Source organism: Marmota marmota, unplaced genomic scaffold (genome assembly GCF_001458135.2).
Source record: "Marmota marmota marmota unplaced genomic scaffold, marMar, whole genome shotgun sequence".
Lineage (NCBI taxonomy): Eukaryota > Metazoa > Chordata > Mammalia > Rodentia > Sciuridae > Marmota > Marmota marmota.
In genome coordinates, this window is record NW_026000240.1 from 29,668,160 (window position 1) to 29,685,002 (window position 16,843).

Here is a 16,843-nt window from a genome sequence, read left to right on the forward strand (position 1 = left end):
GCCACTTTGGGAATTTGGTAGTTCCCTAAAGTATCATATGACCTAGCAATTTTATACCTAGGTACATATCCAATAGAATTGAAAACAAGTTCTCTTTCTCAAATACCAAAAAAAAAAAACAAACCTTGAAAATTTAGTTTAACATTGATCATAACAAAACAAAAACCATCCAAATGTCCATCAACCCAGGAATGTATAAACATGGTATATTTATAAAATTGACTTAAAACTACTGATCTGATACATGCTACAACACAACATGGGCAAATCTGAAAAATGTGCTAAGTCAGTTAAAATTGATGTCAATATCCAGAATAGGGAAACTCTCATGTTTCAAGTAAAGCGTCAAACCTGCAGTGTCTAGAATGAATTTCCTTGCTGTAACCTAACATTTAATATTTCAAGAGACAAGTAGATTCCAATACTTCTCCAAAGATAAAGAACATTTATCATGGTTTTGCAGCCATTTTCGTTCCCCATCTTTTTAACATCGAGTATTCTGCAAGCACTCTTCCAACACAAGGGTCACTCTCCCATAGCAAGGAGGCATGACATTAATTCACCGTTTCCCAAGACAGTTTAGAAGAAATACTGTCACACTCCATGATCCATATATTTACTTTTTATTGAATTTGTTAATGTTACAGAGTTCTCGCACTGCCAAACCATGCCTGAGAATCCAAAGAAGGAAATGGTATAATGGACAGCCTCGTCAACCCATCATACAGTATATTAAAACTTGATTCATATGCATTTTGAGAATTTCACAATCTCTTATAAAATTATAACAAGAGTTGGAATTTAAGTCTGCTGCAGGTCTTCAAAATTTCCAGTACAGTATGCCATTAAATAAAACCACCTCATATTCATCTCAGTTCATTCCTCAACAATATAACCCAACAAAAGTTTGTGGGAAAAACGCATACTTTAAGGAAAATATGTGGCTCAGGGTCCAAGAGATTACTTGTTAAGGTTTTTGGCTCCCAAATCATGTCTTCAGTATAACCAAGAATTTTAAAAGTCTCCTTTAATCATCCTACCTCCCCGCAACTGGCTCAGCTACTCATCCAAATAAATCAGAAGGCAGGCTGTCCTACCTGCCACCTCAAATACCAACATTATTGCCCAGAAGTGGTAGGCAGGTCCTGTCAGGAGATACTATAGCCCTCCTAAAAGTCCAATTCCTGCACCAACATATTCACCAAGACCAAACTCCTACAGAGAATGGCCCCACACCAGGACAGCTGCCTTCACTCATGTACTTCACACCTGCCAGCAGCAAGCCCACAACTCCTGCCTTTGGTGAATGGATTTATTACAAAGAAACCCAGGCTCTGCATCAAGTGGTCACACACCACTACAAATATTTCTACTGAATCAGATATAAAACTAGGAAATTTGCTAGACTGTCTCATTAGGTAGAAAGAAATGTCTCAGTAATCCTGGGGCACTTCCACAAGTCCCTTTTAAGGACTAAGTACTAGTGGATAGCTTAAGCTGTAATTATTAAAAACAGCAGGGCTATATCACTGTCTTTTGCCCTGCCTTTCTAAATGAACACTATTAGAGACACTCTAAAAGGCTGGTAACAGAGCTAGTGGGGACAATCACTGTATCTTTAGAATGTTTTAATACCTTAAAAATTTGGACACAGGTATGTAAGGAACTCTTATCAACACCCATACAAGATCCAGGACACTTAAATGGATTGTGGGTGGTTTTGCTCACATTGCTTGAATCCCTTAGTTTGAGTAGAAACCGCTGTCTCCACAGCAGTGTACTGTAAATTTAGACCTGATTGGAGGCTTTAGCAGCACCTGAAGTAGAGTGTCCAGCATTTGCTGCCCCTTATGTCAAAAGCTATTTGGTTCCACTCCAGGGATTGGCAAATTCAGGAGACATTTCACAATTCTAATGCATATTTCAGGTTACTTACCTAACCAAGCAATATGCTGTCAAAGAACTTATTCCAAGTCAAAGCAAAAAAGGCCTTAATGTGGAACACAGAAAAAGCACTATCCAAATAAAAAATGACTAAGAGAAACGAGATTATTCCCTCCCCCACCCCTTTTCCCACTTGGTAGACCCAAGTTTGGTTGAATTCAATTTGTAGTTTACCTCAGACTATAACTAAAAACTTAAATTATAATTCACTGCCCTACATAGATGATCTGAACACAGTTCTTTTGAGCGGCATGTTCCAGGAAGTATAATATAGCCACAGCCTACTACAGAGTATTCCTTAGGGTGGGGGACAGGACAGGTTAATTAAGGTCACTTAAATCTTCATCTTTTACAGCAGATCAGAACCCAGATGGCTGACTTTCTGCAGGATTTCTGATAGGAATCCAGTAGAGCTGGTTTCAAGGTTCATATCGACACCTTAATAGCTGTAACCTTCTTATCCAGAAGTTGTGATCCACATGAAGTCCACAATGAGTGCAGCAAATCTGAGGTAGTCAACCCTTACGAAGGCTCAGTATCTGAACATAAAAAGATTTTTGAAATGACCACTGCTGCAGGTTTTGGTTTTTTGTATTTGCAGAGCAATTATGAAATAACACTGCTGAATCTAGTCCACACATTTATATAACAATGGAAGCTCTCCTAAATCCAGTATACATAAAGAGCAGTTGTGACACTTTAAACTTCCAGAGTGCAACAGAGCCAGTCACTTAAACCGAGGGGTCTGCATCAGCTGCTGTAGGTCCAACAGAGATCGGATGAAAGGTTCATGGTGATAAGCAGTGGTCTAGTTACCTCAGAAGGGTTAGCAAAGACCATTCCTCAATTGTACTGTGTGTGGCTGCTTTTCTGATTTTCAAGCACAGCATACTGGTTGTCTAGCTGAAGTTTAAGGGCCTGGTTTTTTGAAACCTCATCCCTACCTCTATTTTTGTGTCTTACTACTTCAAAGTTCTTCTCCATTTCTTTATCCCTAAGGGAAAAGAAATGTAATCAGTAAATATTCTTCACTAGGGTTTTTTGAAAATATTCTTCCTTGGGGGTGGGGTGGGGGGAAAGGCCACCCCTAAATATCTTGGGGAGGGACAGAAAAGGAGAACTGGTATATAAAATTCTTATCAAACCATTTTAAGGCTTCAATTGAACAGAAAAGGTAATACTGTACTGAAGCTCTATGGTCCCATCTACTGAATAGCATTAACTGCAAACCTGTTTGGGGACCATTTGAAGACAGCTGGAAAGAAGCTGTGCAATGAGATTCCTCCTAGGACTCACTTCTAGATTTAGCAATTAGTAGACAATTACATCTCTTTCTTTATGCATAAGGTAAGGGTAACAATTTTCTCATTCAAGTAAAGTTCTCATCATTCAATGATTTCTCCCCACTTTTGTTTGTGAGGGGTCGGACTAGATCAGGCAAAGAAAGCTGAGTGTGGTGAGTCACTCCCCTCCCAGAGTCCCTTACGCATTCTGTAGGAGAGCAGAGGAGCAAAGTCCAAGTGGAGGTTTAAATTCAAGCCAGCTGTGCTCTCAAAGAGGCGAAAGGCTGGGATTTACTTTAAAAGCCACCCAAAAAAATTTCCATCTGATGTCATTTACATTTCTTCCCATTTTATTTATTTTTTAAAATTCATGTCCCTAAATAAGATGTAGATGTGCCATATGTGGTCATTAACTCCAGGTAGCATTCATTTTAAGTACCTGCTGAAATAAGATTATTTTAATATTAGATTTATAAATGTCAACATCTTTCATCTATTCACATTTACTGGGAAATACAATGAAATACTGCTCTTACATTTCTAGTTTCCATATTATAAGGAACATAAGCCAGTAATAATGTATTTATAAAAGATTTTAAATGAGACTTGTCACCGCCACAAAACATACCAAGCATCGGAGAATCTGTGACAGCAAAGTGTCTTCCATGCTCTTCCCCCTTGCCCTCCCTCCTGGGCCTCTAGTCCCAGCTGGTTCTCAGCTGCTTGTCAGTGGCAGCCTGGGCCTTACCAACAGGGAATAGTCTCCCTCAAGCGGGTTTTCATTTCCCCTACACCCCACTCCCTGACAAGAGCCCGAGATCCCACGTGAAATGCAATAATTACAGTACTTACTTTCGGCTTTCTACATGCTTGGCAGTGGACTGCAGGGATGGGAACTGTGTGTCGCTGTATATTTCTGGTGGTCCTTGTGGTGTTTTCCTTGTTGTGGTTAGCCTGGCCCCAGGAGGCCTATACACACCACTAGTCATTGCTGGTTCTGGGGTTTCTGTAACTAATATTTTGTAAGAGCTTAGAGAAATCATTTAAATGGATAGTGTTTTAATAATCTATTCCTGCATGCTCAACCATTTAACAGTCATGGAAAAAAGCAATCCCTGATACGGAAAAGGTCTCTGGAGTAGACAACAAAAGTTATCTGGAAAAAAAAATTTTTTTTTTTTTTTTTGGTACCAGGGATTAAACCCAGGGGCCCTTAACCACTGAGCAACATCCCCAGTCCTTTTATTTTTAAAAATTTTGAGATAGGATCTTGCTAAGTTGCTGAGACTAAATTCAAACATGCAATCCTCCTGCCTGAGCCTCCCAAGCCGCTAGGAATACAGGTGCAGTGCATGCCACTGCACCCAGCCTGAGGAAATGTTTTAAAGTAAAAAGAATGGTTATCTTTTTAGGGTAGTTTTCTTTCTTTCTTTCCCAACTGGGAACTTAACCCAGTCCTTTTGGTTTTGATAGGGTCTCCCTAAATTGCTCAGGTTTGTCCTTGAATTTGCAGTTCTCCTGCCTCAGTCTCCTGAGTAAACTGGGATTACAGGTATACATGGGGTACTGTTTTAACTTTTCCTGTACATTTTTTTTTTCTCCCAAACGCATAAACAGGCTTATGTGGGAAAAGTAGATATAAACTCAAGGGAGAACTCAGGCCATCTCTGGAGGAAAGACAGCCTCCATGTACAATTTTAATTCTTTATATATAAACAAGTTATAAGCCTCTTTATGGAATATGAGAAAGAATTTGCTGGTCCTGGGATTACCTTTCAGAATGACTATTGTAGTCCTCAGTTTCCTATTAGTAAAAATGAAAGGTCACTTCCTTACCTGGATGACAGGCTAAACAAGATGCCAGGTGTAAAAGACTTAAAATGCTTGCAAAGTTTGTTAAAAATCTTAAAAATAATGAACTAGATATCCTTATTTATTTAATCCTCTTCCACAATGACTTTTAAGGTTCTTGCCTTTTTTCCCCTCTTAGAAAACAGGAAAAAAATAAGCAGCTGAGTAGCCCCAAATTTTCCACTATGGCTAACATTATAGGGACACAGGTTTTCCCTATATCCCCTACTCCATCCTCAATATGTATATAGAGTGGATCTTCATGTTTGCCACCTTTTAAAATTTTAATTTTGTGCTGGCAGTGTAGTTTAGTGGCAGAGCATTGACCTACTATGTACAAGACCCTGGGTTAGATCCCTGGCACTACAAACCTTGACCCTTAATTTCAAATAAAGGTCTATTATCATTCTCTAGCTTAAAAATAATATAGCCATTTAACATAGAAATTTTTTTTTTTTTTTTTTGGTGGGGGGAGCATACTGGGGACTGAACCGAGGGGCACTTAACCACTGAAACATTTCCCTAGTTTTTTTTAATTGAGACAGGGTCTCACTAAATTGCTTAGGGCCTCACTTAGGTTGCTGAGGCTAGCTTTGAATATCTTTTGAAAATTTCCTGCCTCAGCCTCCCCCACTGGGATTACAGATGTGATGCATGCCACCATGCCAGGTTGCCATTTGAGTACTACTATAATAGGATTATTGTTTTGTACAGTCTTTTGACTCTGTGGGTGAAAGCTCATACATACATTATTTCTGAGTACCTAAGCTGCACTCAGATACAAACATTAACAGAATAAGGGCCTGGGGATATAGTTCAGTTGGTAGAACGACTGCCTCACATGCACAAGGCCCTGGGTTCAATACCCAGCATCATCAAAAAAAAAAAAAAAATCACAAACCTTATTATTTTAACCATTAGCCACATGTGACTATTTAAGTCACATCAGCCACACTTTAAGTACTCAACAAGCCACATGTAACAAATAATCACTGCACCACACAGTGCTATTCTATCACTGCAAAAATTCTATTGAACATAGTTTTCTAAAGGAAGGAAACAACTATGAAGAGATAGGTACTGTACCAAAAATTATAGCAAGGAAGGATTAGTAAGGGAGTAGAGGATGGGTAAGGTGGTAGTGGCGGGAAGAACTATGATTTTAAATAAGAATGGGGGAGGGTGGTATGATGAAAATTAAGCTAAGACTTGAGACAAGTGCAAAACACACACAAAAAGCCAGCATTGGCAAACCAGCAAAGCCAACCCAAGTGATTCTGTAAAGTTCCACAAAAATATAGCTCCAACAGCAGAGCCAAGAAATCACATCAGAGCCTGCATGGCCCTCCACCCCATGTTATTTACTACTGTCTGGCCCTTTACAGAAAAAGCTTGCAGATTCCTGACACAAAGGAAAGAAAATTCCAGACTGAACACACAGCACAAAGGGTGTGCAGTAGCAATGTGTTCAGTGCATCTATAGAACAGCATCAATGAGGATCAAGTTTTAAAAAAGAAGAGAAGGCAGACGCACAAGGCCTTGTAAGTCACTCATAACTTTTAGCTTCTACTATGAATCATAGTGATATGCTCTGATGTATTTTAAAAGGAACTGGATGCTGTGCTGGGAGTCTGTGTGTACATGGGCGTGGGAGGATTGCAGGAAGAAGCAAGCAGACAAGAAGTGCTACTTCAGTAATCCACATAAAAAAATGATGATAGGGTTAGGTGTGCAGCTCACTGCAGAGCATCTGCTAAGCATGTACAAGGCTCTAAGTTCATTGTGAAAATACAAAAATAAGCAAAATAAATAAAATTTAGCAGTCCACAGAAATGTCTCTTGATTTCCAAATTCTTCTGTTAAGGATTTAAAAATCTTTAAGACACATATACAAATCCCCTCTGCCAGGAACAGAAAGAAACACCACTGCTGTTAACCCTATCTCACATATATTTAGTTGAGCAGAGACCACATGTAAAATTATACACAAATAAGACATCTCCTAAAACAGAAACAGGAAGATTACCAACTACTGGAGTAGGAGGCGCTTGTACCGGAGCTGTTTTATTCCAGGGACCTGAAGATTTTTCTATACCTCCACCACCTCCTCCTTCTTCCCAGTTATCACCTGGATCTTCTCTCTTTTCATTGTCATCTTCTTCTTTTTCACTATTGGAAAAGCAGACAAGTGAATTCAATTAAAGAACTACCAAGAAAAATATCAGTCCAAATCCTTAGTTGTAACAATGCTTATCTATGTCACTTAACTTCTTTGAGGCCTCAATGCTTAAAAGAAATGCTCAATGTTTAAAGAAAGGCATGTAAAGAGAATACAAGATTTTTATCTGTTTTATAGATAAATACTACTACTTGACTTCATGTGAAAAAAGGATTTCATTCCTTACAAAGTTGAAGTTCAAGACTATCCCGACAACACGGCAAGACACCACCTCAAAATGAAAAATTTAAGGAATGGGGGTACAGCTCAGTGGTATTTTAAACAAACAAACAAACCCAAGTTAAATCCCATTACCTTAATTAATTAATCAATCAACTAAAGGGTTGGGATGGAGCTCAGTGGTAAAGCTCTTGCTTAGCAAGCACAAGGCCCTGGATCCAATCCTCAGGACATCAAAAAGAAAATTCAAAAAAATCTAATACACTGGTAGGCTATGTGACAACAGCATGATTATTTGTAGGTGTTCAGCCTCTAGTGCAGAACCTCAACTGACAAGAGGAAGAGAAGCTGACATAACCTGAAATGCAGAGAAAAGGGTGACCTGAAGGGCTGAATGCACAATTAAGATTTTTCTGGGACCAAAGTATACAAAATTAGCATTTATACCAAGTGTACTTTTAGTAAGCAAATAAAGGATTTTGGAAAATGTGATTTTGCTTATTATTTATCTTGGTACCAGGGACTGAACCCAGGAGCACTTAACCACTGAGCCACATCCCCAGTCCTTCTATTTTTTTAAATGTTGAGACAGGATTTTATTAAGTTACTGAGGCTGGCTCTGAACTTGTGATCCTCCTGCCTCCGCCTCCCAAGCCCCTGGGATTACAGGCAGGGACCACATGCCCGGCTTATTTGCTAATTCTTTACCACATTACAAAAATGCTCTCAAAATGAAAATTTTCATTCCCACAGAGGAAAGCAAGATGACGTCCATGGTTCATATCAGAGTTAAAGTATCTCCTTAGTACCAGCCTCAAAGTCTGACACAAAGAATCCAATAGAATTAGTCCCCTAACATCAAACATGTATCTGTCACTGTTATAAAAGGAAAATATAAAAACGACATCTTTGGTTCTTCAGTTATATTATAAAGATATCCTCAGTGTTATCTAATCATCTTAAGACTGTCTATAATGTTCATTTTTGGTGACTGGGTCTCAATGTGTTGCCCAGGACGGCCATAAACTCCTGGACTCAAAGGATCCTCCCCCTCCTGCCTCAGCCCCCTGAATGTTGGAATAAAAGGCACCTGTGTCAGGGCTCCTGATTACAATGTCTTTTGTTGTTGTTGTTTTAAAATATTTTTTAGTTGTAGATGGACACAATACCTTTATTTATTTTTACGTGGAGCTGAGGATCAAACCCAGGGCCTCGCACGTGCTAGGCGAGCCCTCTACCCATGAGCCTCAGCCCAGCCCTACAATGTTTTTTTAATGTCAATTTTTATTACTTTATTCTTGAACTGACCTGAATCAGAATCTACCATTTTTTCAAGGTACCCTTATCTTTCCTTTTGCTGAATTATTTTATGTAAAGTTGAATGTTCTAAATTATCAAGTACACATATCTTGTCTCCCTACAGTGGCTAGACAGCAACAATACTCGGTACAGTAATTGTTCAAACTTCCTTTTGCAGGCCAGGGGAGGCAATGCATGCCTGTAATCTTAGCTAATTGGGAGGCCAAGGCAGGAGGATCCTGAATTCGTGGTCAGCCTGAGCAACTTAGTCACCTCCTGTCTCAGAAACAAAACAGAACAATATTCCTACTGCAATTCTGACCTTGTGAATAATATACCTGGCAGAGTACTAGACTTTCCTGATCATGACATTGGTGGTCCTTCTCAGGTCCTCAGGTCCTCAGCTCCTCAGTCTCATTTGCCATCCTATCTTTCTCCCCTCCCATGAAAAACTTCAGCTGTTCCCTGAGGCTATCTATTCCTTAGACATTTTCTCCTTCTGGTATCTAATATCTAATCCACAATTATTATGGCCATAACATGGTAGAGGTGACCTCCACCCGGACCCTCTGTGTGAATTTGAGAACATGACAATCATTCCTGGCTTCTACCTAAGGATATTTAGAATACATTCCCTCTACTTCTATTAAAATGAGATACATCTGGCTGTAAAACAAATTTCTTGACCAGCTTAACAGGCCCCTTTAAAGACACTTTGAATAAAACTTCAAAGATAGCGGGAGCATCAAGTGAAGTACCTATCAACCAGAGGTGACGCCAGTATTTAGAAGCCAAGGCTGGCAATTAAGAAGGGTAGAGAGAAACAGCTCTATCTTCAAGCCTACATTTACTTAAGACTGTTTCTGAGGAAGACGATGGATATAGCCAAGCCACTCTTCAGTTTTCTCTTGTTTATTAACGCACAATGGAATCATATGCAGCCACTTAAAATGATGTTAGGCCTAAACTTCTGTGGGAGTAATCTTCATGTCATATAAACCAGTAATTTACTAAATCATCATCTATATACCTAACATAAATAAAAAACATTTTGAGCCTAATTTTGAGACAGTATCTTGCTAAGTTGCCCAGCCTGGCCTCAAACTTGTGATACTGCTGCCTCAGCCTCCTAAGTAGCCAAGTATAGGCATGTGCCATCATGCACAGCTGAACACGCATACTTTTAGGACAAGAAGGTAATGATTTATCCAGGAGTCTAACTAGTGGCATCCAAACATCAAAATTATCCCCAAAGGATTTTTTAAAATCACTTTTGAGGCTACTCCAAGTAATTTCATTTGCTTCATTTAAAGGGTAAAAGTATAGTTGCTATTCATCTAGCTATAAACAACTAATAATAATAACGTCCTAACAACCAAATCAGAGACTGGTGAAGAATCCACAAATGTTCATGACAACTTTTCTATACCTGAGCTGTCACAGCTTTCAGCTGCTCATTTAAATCTTGAAACAGCAGTTAACTTACCAAGGCACTAAATTGCCATTATTCAAATGTATGTATACATGTTATTCTAAATTATGCTTCCCCTTTAATATTTGGTAACTATTATTAAAATTATTAGTTTGCAATAAACCTTCAACTGAAAAGCAAAAACTTTTAACAATGATTGTCTTTGAGAAGAGATTATGAATAATTCTTTTTTTTTAACATTTATTTTTTAGTTTTAGGTAGATACAATATCTTTATTTTATTTTTATGTGGTGCTGAGGATCAAACCCAGTGCCTCACAGGTGCTAGGCAAGCACTCTACCACTTGAGCCACAACCCCAGCCCCATGAATAATTCTTATACATTTCTCTATGCTTTTATATTTTCTCAAATGGTCTAAAAACAAGAATATTATTTTTCTAACTAAAATGTTAAAGAAAAAATTTGTTTGACAGATGAATAGCATTTCAAGTAAAAGTTGTTTACTCAGTGCTATCCTTTCTACCACCTCCTTGCCCTCAGAAGCAAAGAAATGAATAAAATAATCATAAATTTAAAAACACATCTAGGTTACAAACTATTAGTAAATAAAAAGTACGATCTGTTTAATTACTGGGTAAGTCTATCTTTAATAAAACTGGAAATAGTCTAATCAAGAACCTTTATTTTGAGCTAGCATGTAGCACATGCTTACCAGCAACTGGGGAGGCTGAGGCAGGAGGATCACAAGTTTGAAACAGCCTCAGGATGTTAGTAAGAATCTCTATCAAAATAAAAATACAGGACTAACCAGGCATGGTGGTGCACGCCTATAATCCCAGCGGCTGGGTAGGCTGATAGAGGAGAATCCTGAGTTCAAAGCCAGCCTCAAGGCACAAGCAACTCTGTGAGACCCTATCTCTAAATAAAAATACAAAATAGGGCTGGGGATGTGGCTCAGTAAGTAGAGTATCCTTGAGTTCAATCCCCAGTAAAACACACACACACACACAAAAACCCAACAAAACAAAAGGACTAGAGATGTCACTCAGTGGTAAAACACCCCTTGGTTTAATAACCAATCCCTCCTCACCAAAAGGATCCTCTATCTGTCAGATGAAGAAACTAATGCCCAGAAGTCTAAAAAACTGTTCTAAATGCCATTGTACTAAAGGCAAAGTAGAAGTAATTTACATAGCCTATTACATTTTCCTATTTGCATATTTCAGAAAGTGTCAGTCAACTCTCCAAATGCCAAAGTCAGAACAAGGTACAAGATGCATTTATTTCCACAGAAAATAATTAGACTAAAATGCAGTTTTTGACCCAAATCAAGATAGTTTCTCATTAGCCACGTTTTGTTTTTAAACACTGCAGTGTAAATTCAACTTCATGATCCTGTTAAATACATGTCAGGGGGCTGGGGATGTGGCTCAAGCGGTAGCGCGCTCGCCTGGCATACGTGCGGCCCGGGTTCGATACTCAGCACCACATACAGACAAAGATGTTGTGTCTGCCAAATACTAAAAAATAAATATTAAAAAAAAAAAAAAAAAAAAAATACATGTCAGTTGGTGAGCTAAGGGGAATAACCATGCTAGAAAAGAAACACTATTGACCAGATCCTGTGCAGGCAGAATTCTACCAGCTTCACAGTGACACCCAGACAGTGGCCAAACCCAGAAGCTGACACTCAGTAAGTACCTTCTCCTGGGCTACAAAGCAGCAGACCTCAAAAGGACTCCAGAGCCCATTCTTTCACCTTGCCTCTTGATGCATTTCATCCTTTTCACATCTCGTAAGTTACAACACAGAAATTTTCTTTGAGATTTGAGAAATTCTATTTCCTTAGTATGGATGATCAGTATACTTTTAAAGAAAGGACAGAACATTTTACCTCCAATTCACAGGAGACAACATACAATTCAATCCACGTCCCATTCCCAAACACTAGGGGGAAGCAGCTGTAACAAAGACCTGACCAAGCTGCTGGAAAGCTGGGCATCTCCATAGGCTTGTCTTCACTGTTATACAGTAAAATGGGGAGGTTAAAAATGTCTCATGATTGATTCCTGGCCTTGAGCCTTGAAATATCACTGTACTTCATCCAAAGATTTTTTGCCTGACTCCTTCCTGGTACACAAAGTGTCTCTCCTCTATGCCCCACAGCACCTTGCACATCTCACATCTCTTTGAAGCTTTATTTTATTTTTTAATACTGGTGATTGAACTCAGGGGCTCATGCATGCTAAGCAAATGTCACACCATAAGCTACAGCCCCAACCGCTTTTCTAAAATTTTACTTGGTGGCATATCTCTTTGAAATTACCTACCTGTGTCTATTAGAGTACATTTTTATAACCCCCAAACAAACCTAACACTTTGCATGCCTGGCACACAACAGTCACATATTTGCTACAATGACTCGAACATGGATTCAGGAACCATTTCTTCTCTTCAAAGTACAACTTGACCATTTTAACCAATAGGTTTAAAAATGCTGATTTCTCAAGAAGGTTCCTAGAGAACCACTGGAGACTCCAGGACTCAACTCTGTATTGACAATTGACAAATGGGCAATATTTTTGTAACCTCGAGAATTAATGAGATCTTTCTTTATCCCCCAAATCTATTTTTAGAAGTCTACAATTAACCAATCATTCTATCTCAATGAGGTCACTTTCATAACCATCCAATGGCTTCTCTCCCAAGAACTTGTCTAAATGACTTGACCTTAAATAGGACTAATTTTGATATGTTAAATATTCTTGGTACTTAAATCTTAAGCTGGTAGGTAAACCTGTTTGCTGATACTGAAAATTTTCCTTTAAAATATACACTTATCTTAAATAAAGGAAAGCATACTAATCTACTAGTGTCAGGTTATTTTATAAATGTCCTGTTAATGAAATCCTAATAGTACTAGCAGTCTCAGCTTTGCAGATAAGGACCAACACCAAAAAGTATGAGACGAGTGCAGTGGCACATGCCTGTAACCACAGGTACTCAGGAGGCTGAGGCAGGAGGCAGCTGAAGCAGGAGGATCCCAAACTTAAGGTCAACCTTAGCAATTTAGCAGCAATTTAGCAAGACCCTCAGCAACTTAGTGGGATCATGTCTCAATGTGAAACATTAAAAAAAAAAAAAAAAGAACTGGGGATGTAGCTTGTACCCCTGGATTCAATACTCAGTACTGTAAAACGAAAACAAAAAAATGACCAAGATCATACAAGTATTAAATCTCAGGCCAAAAACTCCTTTTTTTCCTCATAATCATCTCCATCCTTTTTATGTGAGTAACCTACTTCCCACTTACCTATGAGCCAATGTTTCTTTCATTAGAATCCCCACTATACTGAACCCAGGGCCACGCACATAATAGGCAAGCACTCCACCGCTGAGCTACACCCCTAATCCAACTATCAAGAATATTTAATACAAAGTTTACAGGAATACTCTATATGTATATAAGGCACAAATTTTAGTCATTATCATTAAACCTCAGATGATTTCTCACCCTCAAACTTTTTCTGGAAGCCATTATATTCCACTTTATTGCAAGATTTATGAGGGGAATGGAAATAAACAGACCCCAAATTTCAGTTTCTAAGGACTCAAAAGCAACACCCTGAAAAAGGAGTGATTTTTCAATGTTAGATTAACAGAAGATGTGGACACTAGGCAATGATTAGATGCTAAGGAGAATGAAAAACAAAAACAAAAATATAAAAATGTCTACTTCAGGTCAAACAGAACTCAAAACACTCACACTAGCTGAGACCTATGTATGCCTAAGAAATATTTAATATTTTACCATGAAGAATAGTCAAGAGGCTGGACCATGGTAGCACATGCCTGTAATCCCAGCAGCTTGGGAGGCTGACACAGGAGGATACCAAGTTCAAAGCTAGCCTCAGCAAAAGTGAGGGATTAAGCAATTCAGTGAGACCCTGTCTCTAAATAAAATACAAAATAGGGCTGGAGACATGGCTCAGTGGTTGAGTGCCCTGAAATCAATCCCTGATACGAGGGAGAGAGAGAGAGACAGAGAGATAGAGAGAGACAGACAGACAGACAGACAGACACACAGACACATACACACACACAGACAAATAGGTAGACATAGGAGAATCACTTGAACCCAGGAGTTAAGGGTTCAGCCTAGGCAACATAGCAAGGCTCTATCGTAAAAGAAAAAGTTAAAAGTAGGGTTGGGGTGAAGCTCAGTAGTAGAGCATTGTCCTAGCATGTGCAAGGTCCTGGGTTTAATCTAGAAGCAGCACACCACCACCACACACACACACACAGTAGCCAAAATAGAAGATTTGGAACTTCTATTCAGTGACAAACTTCGGTTCAGTTTAAATATTCTCCTTACTTTAACAAAATCAGTTTCTAATATTTCGTGAACCTGAAACTTTGCCCTTCAGAGTGCTACTCCTGCAGGGTAAGTCAACATACCAAATGCTATCCTTCTCGTCATACAAGTCTTTCAGAACCTGCAGTCAGGAAAAGCAGACCAAGAAGAGATAACTTTACTATAGAACAGGAGCCACACAGAGACAGGCAGTTCCACAACCTTAAAGGATAGGAACCTCACAACCCTTTCCCCCATTTCTAAAGGTCAAGCCCCAGGAGAAAGAAAAATGGAACAGGGATAATTTCCAAATCATACTTCTTCAAAAACATGAAAAAAATGGGAATAAAAACTCCAGTCGAATCATTTCTGCTTATCACTGCTCACAACAATCTCAAAGAGTGGAAAAGACATATTTCCTCAAAATTTCTATCAATCAGGTTTTGCTTTGGTTAATCTCACAAAATGATGGAATAACACCCAAGGAAATTAAAGTGTGGCTGTGGCAGCTATTAAAACAAACAAAAAAAAATTTAGCTCTAGCTTTTAAAAAAAAAAGTTAATCAAGGGAAGCTGAGGCAGGAGGATCACAGTTCAAGATCAGCTTTAGCAACTTAGTGAAACTCTGTTTCCAAAAAAAGGAAAAAAATAAAGGTAAGGTATACCTCAGTGGTAAAGCGCCTATGTTCAATCCCCATAACCAAGTGGGAGAGAAGCTATAGAACCACATATTCACCCTTTCCCCCTACTTTACAAATCCCTCAAAATATGGCATTTATTTATCTTTTTAACTTTTTTTAAATGGACACAATACCTTTTATTTATTTTTTGTGTGGTGCTGAGGATAGAACCCAGTGCCTCACACATGCTAGGCAAGCGCTATACCACTGAGCCACAACCCCAACCCCATGACATTTATTTAGTATAAATCCAAAACTAACTACCAGAGACCAAACTTGATAAAAATGTTATTAATTTCAAATCCTTCAACCAACCAATCCAATTTTTATAAATTACTGTTTTCTTGAACTTTAAAAATAGCACACCTATTGGACAGGTGGCAAACCCCTGTAGTTCTGAAAGCTGAGGCAGGAGGATCACAAGTTCAAAGATGTCTCAGCAACTCAGCAAGGCCCTAAGCAACATAGACCCTGTTTCAAAGAAAGGACTGGGGATATTGCTCAGTGGTTAAGCACCCCTGGTACCCACCCTCCAAAAAAGTACACTTTGTTCAATTTCTTGTCCTTGAGGCCAATATATTCACTGTGTGAATACAAAATCTGTACTTTCTCTAAGTATCCTATATTTCAACTTGCTTACTATGAGGAACTAAAAACCACCGACATTATTTTTGAAACAGAAAGAAAAACGAAGTTCAATCACTAATATTAAAAGTTGGAATTTTGAAAGGACAAAATTCATTCTGGTTGCCTCAAATAAAAAAGACCTAAACAGAACTGAAGTAACCAAACTCTCACAGGATTTTAGAACTGGCAACTAATTTGATGAACATATAGAAAGGACTGCCTTCAGAGAGGAAGAACAGACATAATACATTACAGTTCTAATCAGCACACCTAAAGCACAAGGCTACTATGATGTGGCTTTGGGGCTAAAGAAAAACCAAACCTGTGTCCAATTCCTATCCTAAATAAGGTTATCTAAACCCATTTGTAATCACACCGTACCTTATCTGCATTGCCTGAACTCTGAGTCCGCTGTAATCAACCTCTTTCTGCTCAAATTCTTTCCATTCATCTTCATCCTGTGAAAGAAATAACATCAGATCAACTAAAGCTCTTTGGAAATATACAACTAAGCAAATATCAGACCCTGAAAAGCGCTGGAACCCCAAGTAATTATGGACTCATTTTATGGCCCAAGCCCTTGCTAGATTCTGTGATATGCCTAGTCGCCTAACATACTAACTGCTGCAGGGTTCTGCAGGAACTGTTAGAGTAACCAGGGAAAGCCGAGCAGGGAGAAAAAAAAAAAATCAATAGTAATTCCACAACTAAATTTTAACTCAATGTTGCCGTGGCTTTTTTTTTTTTTTAACCAGCTTAGGGACCAATTCATGCCAACAGAGCTGCTACAAATACGACTTAACACGTTAAAAGACAAAATTCAGCCACAACTACTGGGCTGAAGTCAGACACCAAATTACTCGGAGCAGACGTCACTCGATAAATGCTGCCGTGCTGGGCACTGCAGTCCCAAACCAAGTGCCCCAGGAGAGTGCCGCCGCCGGGGTCAGGGCGACGCGGCGCGGCACCTGGGG

General features: G+C 38.9%; 1 protein-coding gene across 5 annotated transcripts; it reads right to left on the reverse strand.

Annotated features, from left to right (window-relative positions):
- Positions 1-604: 604 nt before the first annotated feature.
- Cdv3 (CDV3 homolog) lies at positions 605-16,832 on the reverse strand. 5 transcript variants are annotated; one of them, XM_048794318.1, is made up of 6 exons: positions 16,730-16,832; positions 16,251-16,327; positions 7,106-7,248; positions 4,080-4,239; positions 3,667-3,669; positions 605-2,938 (listed from the first exon to the last, which is right to left on the reverse strand). In XM_048794318.1, exons 2-6 carry the CDS (start codon positions 16,259-16,261, stop codon positions 2,788-2,790), a joined length of 468 nt encoding a protein of 155 aa, XP_048650275.1. In that variant the 5' UTR covers positions 16,262-16,327; positions 16,730-16,832; the 3' UTR covers positions 605-2,787. The 5 variants fall into 5 exon arrangements, with proteins under 5 accessions (XP_048650275.1, XP_015342532.1, XP_015342533.1 ...); XM_015487046.2 differs by lacking the exon at positions 16,730-16,832 and having other exon boundaries at positions 16,251-16,403; XM_015487047.2 differs by lacking the exons at positions 3,667-3,669; positions 16,730-16,832 and having other exon boundaries at positions 16,251-16,402.
- Between the last annotated feature and the right edge of the window lie 11 nt (positions 16,833-16,843).

Bases quoted from the DNA above. Each gene is read 5' to 3' on its own strand.
- Cdv3 (XM_015487046.2), bottom strand. From the start codon at position 16,345: ATGTTATTTCTTTCACAGGATGAAGATGAATGGAAAGAATTTGAGCAG. The intron at 7,249-16,250 runs GTACGGTGTGAT...CTTTTCCAATAG, and splicing joins GTTCAGGCAATGCAGATAAG to TGAAAAAGAAGAAGATGACA. The intron at 4,240-7,105 runs GTAATCTTCCTG...ACAAAATATTAG, and splicing joins GCCTCCTACTCCAGTAGTTG to TTACAGAAACCCCAGAACCA.